General features: G+C 46.1%; 1 protein-coding gene across 1 annotated transcript; it reads right to left on the bottom strand.

Moving 5' to 3' along the window:
• Positions 1 to 258: 258 nt before the first annotated feature.
• CBLN1 (cerebellin 1 precursor) lies at positions 259 to 7,580 on the bottom strand. The gene is made up of 3 exons (XM_066637442.1): positions 7,317 to 7,580; positions 5,641 to 5,760; positions 259 to 1,957 (listed from the first exon to the last, which is right to left on the bottom strand). The coding sequence occupies exons 1-3, from the start codon at positions 7,578 to 7,580 to the stop codon at positions 1,760 to 1,762; spliced, it is 582 nt and encodes a 193-aa protein (XP_066493539.1). The 3' UTR covers positions 259 to 1,759.
• Positions 7,581 to 8,679: the final 1,099 nt, after the last annotated feature.

Genomic DNA, 8,679 nt, shown 5'->3' with positions numbered 1-8,679 from the left:
CTGCCCCCCTAGGAGCTAATTAAATTTCTTCCTCCAACTCAGATTTGGAAGAAAAAAGGCATCAGGTATTAACTATCTAATAGCCACTGTCCATATCATGGCTCTAGACTGAGAAATTGGCTATTTAAATCCAAGGATAATTTTAATTTATATCCAATCTAATTGTATTCCAGATCTGATCTGTACCATTCTCACAACAAAGGGGGGAAAAAACAAACCAGGTCCACTTAGAGAGTTTTCCACAACCCCAAAAGTCCATTTGTTTATTCCACTGGTTTTATTTCACATTATGTTTCGATTACAATCAAAAGTATTTTACTGTACCTTGATAATAAAATTAGTTATTCTCTTTAGAGTGCTGCAAAATATTATAGCATTTACATCTTTGAAAGACCGAAAACAAAATAATACTAGCCAACAATAAAACTAGCATTTAGGAATACCTTGTAACGATCTCTCTCTCTCTCTCTTTTTGTAGCTGTTTTCAGTAAGACAGCTGTATAAAATGTGACTTGGTTGAATACAGACAATGGTAAAAAGAATAAAGAGGTCAATTCGCTGGGCATTTTTAGGCAGAACATTTAGAACAGGGTGTATGGTTTTTTGCCCCCACCCCTTGGATAATTTATTCAATTAAGCAACCTAGTGGAATTGTGAACACAGTTATTAATATGGACAAGTTAATCCTTATTTTGAAAACAGCATGCAAAACGAGGAGAAAGAGGAAGAATGAAGGCAGGAGGGCGGACATCACAGAAAGGGAGTTTTGCAACTCTGGGCTACCTTTCAAGGAATTTAATTTTTGCCTATCTTCTATTTCATGTTCAGTACAAATGCTTTTAATTGCATATATTCCCCATTTCTGTGTGTGGGTGGAGGGGCTGTTTTGTTTTCATCCTTCCACATCTGGTCAAGATCTAGTCACCTGTCTCGAGATATATTTAACTGCATTGTTTCTTGTCTAGGAAAAAAAGTAACTTTAAAAAAAAATCCCATTTAAACATAATAAAACTAAAGTCAAAATTAAATTTGTCAATAGTCACACCTTATCTTACAGATTAATGAGTAAAAGTTCAATATACTTCTGGCATGTAGTTGGGCCACAATTTACAAGAACAAAAAAACAAGCATCAAAACATTAAGCAGCCTGTAAATTCCACAATCACTCAGTATTACATAGAAATAGTGAAAATCAGACTTGGCTAGAACAGTTCATGTTGTTTTTTTGTTTTTCTTCCTGGTTTTCTTACTAGCATACAGCAAGGTTTGCATTGCGCCTCTCATCCTGGCACCCACGTTTCCAAAAATACTTTTTTTAAAAAGTTAAACTCAAGGAAAGAGTAAAAAATAATAATGTGTTTTAAGAAAAAAAAATCCAAATTGGTTGTAAAAGGATAGCGCAGAATACAAAACAACATACGGGCATTTGAGATGGAATACCACCGGGCAAGGGGAAAAATGGTAGTTAATAACATCAGTTAAACGAAGACGGAACTAATTCGGTTTGCAAAGAAGAGAGAACTATTATTGGAGGATGGCAAATTCAAGCATCTTCTGTCTGTTGGCTGCACCATTACAGAAAAAAAAAATCTTCAGAGCAGATGTACACAAACCTAAAGCAGGAAGTTGACTTCTGTAACATGTAGATATTATCCTGAAGTTCTTTGTCCGAGGCTCTGTCTACTGAGCTACGATTCAGGGATTGGCAAGCAATTTGCAGGCTCCCTGCTTTCTCCCTTCCTCATCAGGGGCAAGTCATTTAAAGAGGGAATACTAGAAATCCGGAGAAGGTGGAATACTTCCAGCCCCCCATCAAGTTTCCTCTCTCCAGTTTTAAATAGGCTCTGTCTCCTTTCTCCATCTGGATCAGGACACCATTGCTGGCGGCTTCTCGGGTGACGTCCTGATCTCCCGCAAAGGCAGAAATCACCGGCCACCCGTTAAGCATCAAGCTCACCTACAATGAAAGAGAAAACAAATCCATTGTCAATGAAATGGGGAGGGGGGAGGAAACTGTCTTTTTAGAGGAAACTCTGGGGACCCACATACAGGTCTTTACTGCTACAAGCAAAAATGAAATGGTATATGGGTTCCTAACACAGTTACTGCAAACAAATAATACATAGGGTATTAATTCCAATATAATACAATGCAAACTACTATCTCATGACAAATCTTAATTTCTGGATCTAGCATCCTTCCTAAATGGGCAAGGTAATCCTTTCGAACAGACATGTATATAGGCAAGAGAAAGATGGGAAGGGTAAGAGATCTGGACTAGGGCTGGTGCCATGGCATTAAGACGTCAGTCTCCAAAACTTCCTAGGAATAAGTTGCAGATAACATCCTAACATCCTTATCTGTCTTTCTTGTTTAAAGGTACAATCCTTCCTGCTGCCAGATCAGATTGTGCTACCTAAGAAGACTAAATGATAGGAAGTGGTTTTTTAATCTTTCTACAATACAACCTCCTCCATCCCACTCCAGTGAGCTGCAGGTCTGATTATCTAGATTGCCTACAAGGAAATGATGTCTGATACACACCATCTGGGTCTGGCAATACCACCTTAAACACACACTCAAGATTTCTCAGGTTGCGTATGGGACACAGCTCTGATTCTAGTTTGAAAAGCTTGTAGCCAGATGCCTTACCCTCCTCCCTCTGAAAGGGCTTGCTTGCCCTTCTGGAAATCTGGGCTCCCCCCCCCCCTTACTAAACCTCAAGGACAAAGGCACTGAGGCTCCAGGCAGCATCTCTGACACACACAAGGAAGAAAGGAAAATACTATACTTTGGTGAAGCTGCAAAGACAATGTATCCCTGACCAAGCCACTGTGTGTCTTATGAAGCAATAGCCATTTACCTGCCTAAAAGATGTCATCTTATATGCTTTCCTGGAAGTAAATCACATTCTATTTAATGCAGAGATGTTTAAAACAATGTTATTTTACTCAGATGCAAGCTCACTGTATTCAGTAAGACTTTGTTTCCAGTGAGTAAGATAGGATTACAGCCAAACACCTCTATCAATGGGACTTACTTCCTAGCCAGTACACACAGGCTGCAATTCTATGCAGACTTACCTAGGAGTACATCTCACTTAACACATTACTCACAAATAAATAGATAATTGTGTGCTAGATTGTGGATATCTGACTCCCTTTGATACACCCACAGCAAATAATGCAGCTACTGGTAAATAAAGACATACATAGACGTGTAGGCTGAGAAACTTTGCATCTTGCCGTTGCTACAGTGACTGATACCTATTGATACTTATAAAATAGATATATGTGTATATATTACACATAATTAGTCTATAGATCTAACCACAAATGCAGAAATCACCAACAACCCATGAAGCATTATGCTACAAAGCCCGGCACACTACTGCTGTCTAAAGTAGCAATTACACCTATAAAGAAAATATTTGTACATTTTACATAGACAGAATATGGGTAGATTATATTATGCACCTATTTTGGCTGCACACATGAAAGTAAGTCTCATTGAACTTAGTGGAACTAACTTCTGAGTAAAGATGCACAAGAAGAGGCAGTTCCCTCTGTAAGTTATCTAATACATAGCTTCAGCTATGAAACTGGAGGAGATAGCTGGGCTGAAAGATACAGCTTCAGCTCAGAGATCTCCATTCAAGGGCACCTCATACAGGCTTCCTACATTCCTTCCATCAGCAGTACAATCCTGATGGGAGGGATGAAGGCCACGGTGGACCATATCAAAGGAATATAAATGTTCCTTTACAGATGATTCAACCCAACCAAGCCTCATGCTGCTAAGGAAAATGAAAGGGGGCATTGTGCCCCCACAAAAAGCAATCAAATTTAACCTCTTGGGGGAGGGGTAAATTCCTTGTTCCATCCTCTCCAAAGCTGTGGCAACCTTCTGCAAGCAAGGCCATGAAAGGTTCACTGAGCATTCCAAAGGGTCTACAATTCTCAGGCCATCAATACGAGTCCAACCCCTCCCATTTCAAATCTGATATTCCCAAAACATGTGTGGATAAGACTTCACGAAAGGTATAACAGGCACCTCCCAAGTCAGTTAAGAGAAAGGGCTTGTGTTCCGACTGATTCTAGACCCAGTTCCTACTTACTATCATGAGACTATGGCATGAACACAAGTATTCAGGTTTATTATAAAGTATGTGGACAACAGACAAGATGGGAGAGATGATATGGATAGTTATTCTATAAATACTGGCGGGGAGGTTAAAATGTGAATTTGTGGGAAACAAATAATATATACATATATTTCTTGTTCCAGAATGACAAACCATTAATTTATTCCTTTTGTATCTATCTACCTATTTAAAATCTGTGCATCCTCCACTATAGACTTGTTTTGTTGCACTAACTAGCTATGCTATACAATCCTTTGCACAGTCACTTCAGTGTAAGTCCCATTGTGTTTGACAGGGCTCAGATAGCCTTACAGAGCAATCCTAGGCATGCCTACACTGAACTAAGTTCCACTGTGTTTCCCAGGCAAGTGAGCATAGGATTGTAGCCTCAGTGAAGAGGCTCCCTCTTCACTTGTGCCACTCCACCCTTCTCCTGTGCATGATTTGTGATATTCAATATTTAAAAAGGCAGAACTGCACTTAATTTTTTAATCCCATCCTCAAGAAAACCATCTGGTTTTCACCCTAAAAGTGAAGGGCTTCCAGGGGGCAGGATTGATCAAGGGAAAGTTATAGCCACTTTCATTGACCACCCTTGGAGAAGGTGTCTAAAAGGTGGGGTATTGAGATTTTATATAAGTTATTACATACAGATGGAACAAAAGGTTGGGCAGCTGCAAAAGGATTTCTATGGGATTTTTATAATAATAATAATAATAATAATAATAATAATAATAATAATAATAATAATACAGGTATTTCTATACCGCCTTTCTTGGTCTTTATTCAAAAGACTTTATTTATATCTAAATCAACGTGTTTAAATTGCAGGCAGGACATATAGACAATATGCTGTCTGGGTAGCTGGCATGTTTGTTCAAGGGGATTTACTTCTAAGTAAACATGCATAGGACTGCAGCCTTGACAGGCTCAGTATTAGAAGAGACCCGGTTGCCTGCCAAGAGGGAACTGTGGGAGGGGAGGCAAAAGAACATTATTCACTGAATGGGCAGCTTGGGAAGGCCATCAGGATATATCATATGGAAAGTCCAGTTCTTGGATGAGCAGAGAGGAGACCGAAAGGCCTGATTACAAAGTTACCTGAAAATAATGGCAAACTGTTCTAAAGAGAAAGCTTTTGGGGACATATATTCTCTGTCCATGGTATTACAGTAGGAGTGCCCTTAAACACCGATTCAGAAAAAAGGGCTCTTTTTTACCTTCTTTCATTCTGTTTGGAAGTCACAGTCAAGCTTGGCTTTTTAAGAAAAAGGAAGTGTTGGACAGCAAGAGAGAGTGATTCAGGCAGCCCTGCTGGTACTTTGGCTTTCCCAGAAGTAAGCCTTGCTGGAGTCAGTGGGGGTTACTCCCAAAGAGACAAGTACAGGAGATTTCACACCTATTCTTATTTTTCCCATAAAAGCTGCCCTAAGGAGACCCTCTTCTTCTCCTCCCACACACGCACACACTGCCCACCACTCCAAGCAGAACCTGACCTGGATGGTTTGCCTGTTGTACACCTTCACCACGTGAAAATTAAAGCTGTAAATTCCTTTCCGGGGCGCTATGAAAGTGCTTCTTTCCGAGTCAAAGTTCAGCCCGATATTCACTAGTACCTGCAAAGGAAAGAGCAGGGTGAGTAATATAGATGTGGTACAGCAGGCGGGGGTTACAGAGTCATGCAGTTGGATTCCTGGAAAATGTGACAATTTGCAGTGAGGGTGGAGGAGTCTGAACTGGTCCCAAATGCCGTATCTTGCAAGTAAAGGCCCCCCCCCCAACTCCACATCTCTGGACCCTGGCATTCTCTCAACACAGCCCCATCTGGAAAGGGGTGCCCACCCCTGGGATCCACCGATAGATCTGCTAGACTTTTCCTTGCCAGGGTTAAGACCCTGAAGATGAAATCAATCCACACCTTCCAATGCCTCCAAAGTGCAAGTGGGCTCTCTCTGTCCCCCACCCACACTAAAGTTTTAAGGCAAATTGCTTTCGAGGAATGACTTCAGCCCAGCAATTTACCATCTCTTTCATCTCAGGGCACACTAACAAGGTGCTAAAATTGTCAAAGCACCCCAGCAGCTTTTTGACCATTGACAAGGCACACCATGCTGCCGGTGGGGAGGATCACATCCCCCAATAGCCCTACTAATAAATGGTTGGCAACCTTCAGTCTCGAAAGACTATGGTATAAGCCTACAACCAGGCTTGACCCTGCTTAGCTTCCAAGATCAGACGAGATCGGGCATGTGCAGGGTAATAAATGACCCTACCCCAAATTCCCATGGCGCACCTGTGTGCCACAGCACCCTGGTTGAAAATTGCCTGGATTACCTGGAGGGGCAGATTCAGAGGAACTGGGGGGAAGAGATATTCAGGCTGCAATCCTATCCACACTTACCTGGGAGTAAGCCCCATTTACTATACTGGGACTTACTTCTGAGTAGACATGCATAGGATTGAGCTCTCTGGCTGCAAACCTATCCACACTTTCCTAGGTGTAAGTCTCACTGAACACAATAGGACTTATTTCGGAATAGACATGAATAGCTTCGGGCTCTCAGGTTGCAATCCTATACACGGTTTCCTGAGACTGTCCCACAGAACACAACAGGACGTACTTCTGAGTAGATGTGAATAGGATTAGGCTCTCAGGTTACAATCCTATACACATCTCTAGTGAGAAAATTCCACATAAATGTAATAGGATTTACTTCTGAGTAGACAAGGATAGGATTGGTCTCTCAGGCTGCAATCCTATACACAGTTCCCTGGGAGTAAGTCCCACAGAACACAATAGGAATGGGAATGGGACAAATTGGACTGTGAGAAGAGAACACACGCATAGAATTGGGCTCTCAGGCTGCAATCCTATCCACACTTTCCCAGGAGTAAATCTCTCTGAACACAACGGGACTTACTTCTGAGTAGACATGCACAGGATTGGGCTCTCAGGCTGCAATACTAGACACAGCTTCCCAGGAGTAAGTCCCATAGAACACAATAGGACTTACTTCTGAGTAGACACGGCCAGGACTGTGCCTTCAGAGGAATTGGTGGGGGAAGGCACAGTTGCCCCGAAGGCAAAGCCCCTTCCATCCAGCCCAGCACTATGTCCCCCAGCAGCCCCCCATCACCAGTACGCCCAGTTAGCCCCCTCCCGGCCGGCTACCTGGTCGAAGTAGATGATCATGGTGCGGTTGCTCATCTCGGACGGCTCGTGGTTGGTGCTGCGGATGGCCGAGAAGGCCACCTTGGCGCTGCCGGAGCGCACCGAGATGCCCAGCGCCGTGCCGGTGGGGTCGGAGGCGGGGTTGGAGTCGCAGACCACCAGGCACTTGCCCTCCAGGATGATGGGCTCCGTCTCGTTCTGCGCCCGCACCAGCGCCGCGCCCGCCAGCCACGCCAAGCCCAGCAGGAGCTCCAGCGCCGGCATCCTGCGCCTTCCCCGAGGGGCTGCCGCCCGCCTCGCCCGCTCCCTAGTGCAGCTCCGCGCGGGACGCGCGCCGCAGCGGGGGCAGCAGGCGCCCCTGGCCGGGCTGCATAGCGCACGCAGGCAGGGCAGGCAGGCAGCAGCTCCGCTCGCCGCGCCGCGCCGCGCTCTGGCCACAGCGCCCTGTCAGCTCCCCGGCACACAAAAGGCGCAGCGCGCCGGCCAGCCCGCCTCCGCCCGCCAACCCGCAGCCGAGGCCACGCCCGGGTCCCCTCCCTCCGCCCCCCGGCCAATGGCGGCCCTGCGCGCACCCCCCCGCAGCCAATGGGCGCCCGGTCCGTCTCCGGCCCCCCCCCCCGAGGCGGAGGCGCTTCTTTGGGGGACGAGGTGGAGGCGCGCAGGTGGAGAGGAGAAGCCTGAGCGCAGCGCGCAGCGCAGCCTCTGCCTCCTCGCTGGCTCGCTCGCGCCTGGCCGAGTCCTGCGCCCGGAGCTGGGGCTGCCTGCCAAGGAGGTGAGGAGCGGGGGAGGGAGGCTCCTGCTGTGGGGGTGAGCTGGGGGGGAAGCGCCCTGGGCAGGGGGACCCTGGAGGGCAGCAGGGCTGGCCAGGGCGCTCTCCGCCTCTTGGAACAGGTGGTTGCCCCCTGCACAAGGCTCCTACTCTGGGCAGGGGAACCCTGGAGGAGATCAGGGCTGACCAGGGCGCTCTCCACCTCTTGGGACAGGTGGTAGTCTCTTGAGCAGCATCGGGGCCCGATCCTCTCCAACTTTTCAATGCCAGTGCCAGGTGGGCATCCGCTGCAGCCTGCTTCGGGGGAGACAGGCAGTCACAGAGACCCCCTCCAGGTAAGGGAACATTTGTTCTCCTTCTTCAGGGATGCATTGAGGTTGCACCAGCACTGAAAAGTTGGAGAGGATTGGACCCTCAGATTGCAGATCTTCATCCAGGTGTGTTGGTGCATTGGAAAGGAGGGGAGGGGGTTTGGGTGTGTCCAGGCGTGCCAAGCCCTGGCCTGGACTGTAGGTAGCTTGTGGTGCGTGCCCCCATGGTGGAATGCAGGAGGAAGTTGGATGGATAAGGTTCCACCCCTCTAGGTGGCTTCAG

Source organism: Tiliqua scincoides, chromosome 9, assembly GCF_035046505.1.
Source record: "Tiliqua scincoides isolate rTilSci1 chromosome 9, rTilSci1.hap2, whole genome shotgun sequence".
In the NCBI taxonomy this organism is placed as follows: Eukaryota; Metazoa; Chordata; class Lepidosauria; order Squamata; family Scincidae; genus Tiliqua; species Tiliqua scincoides.
Note: the sequence above shows the minus strand (reverse complement) of the source record. Positions and strands in the feature narration are given on the sequence as shown.

What these genes read in the sequence shown, in the direction of transcription:
- CBLN1 (XM_066637442.1), bottom strand. Translation starts at nt 7,580, where the DNA reads ATGCCGGCGCTGGAGCTCCTGCTGGGCTTGGCGTGGCTGGCGGGCGCG. An exon ending in TGATCATCTACTTCGACCAG is followed by an intron (nt 5,761 to 7,316) that starts GTAGCCGGCCGG and finishes TTTCCTTTGCAG; the next exon opens with GTACTAGTGAATATCGGGCT. An exon ending in ACAACAGGCAAACCATCCAG is followed by an intron (nt 1,958 to 5,640) that starts GTCAGGTTCTGC and finishes CTTTCATTGTAG; the next exon opens with GTGAGCTTGATGCTTAACGG.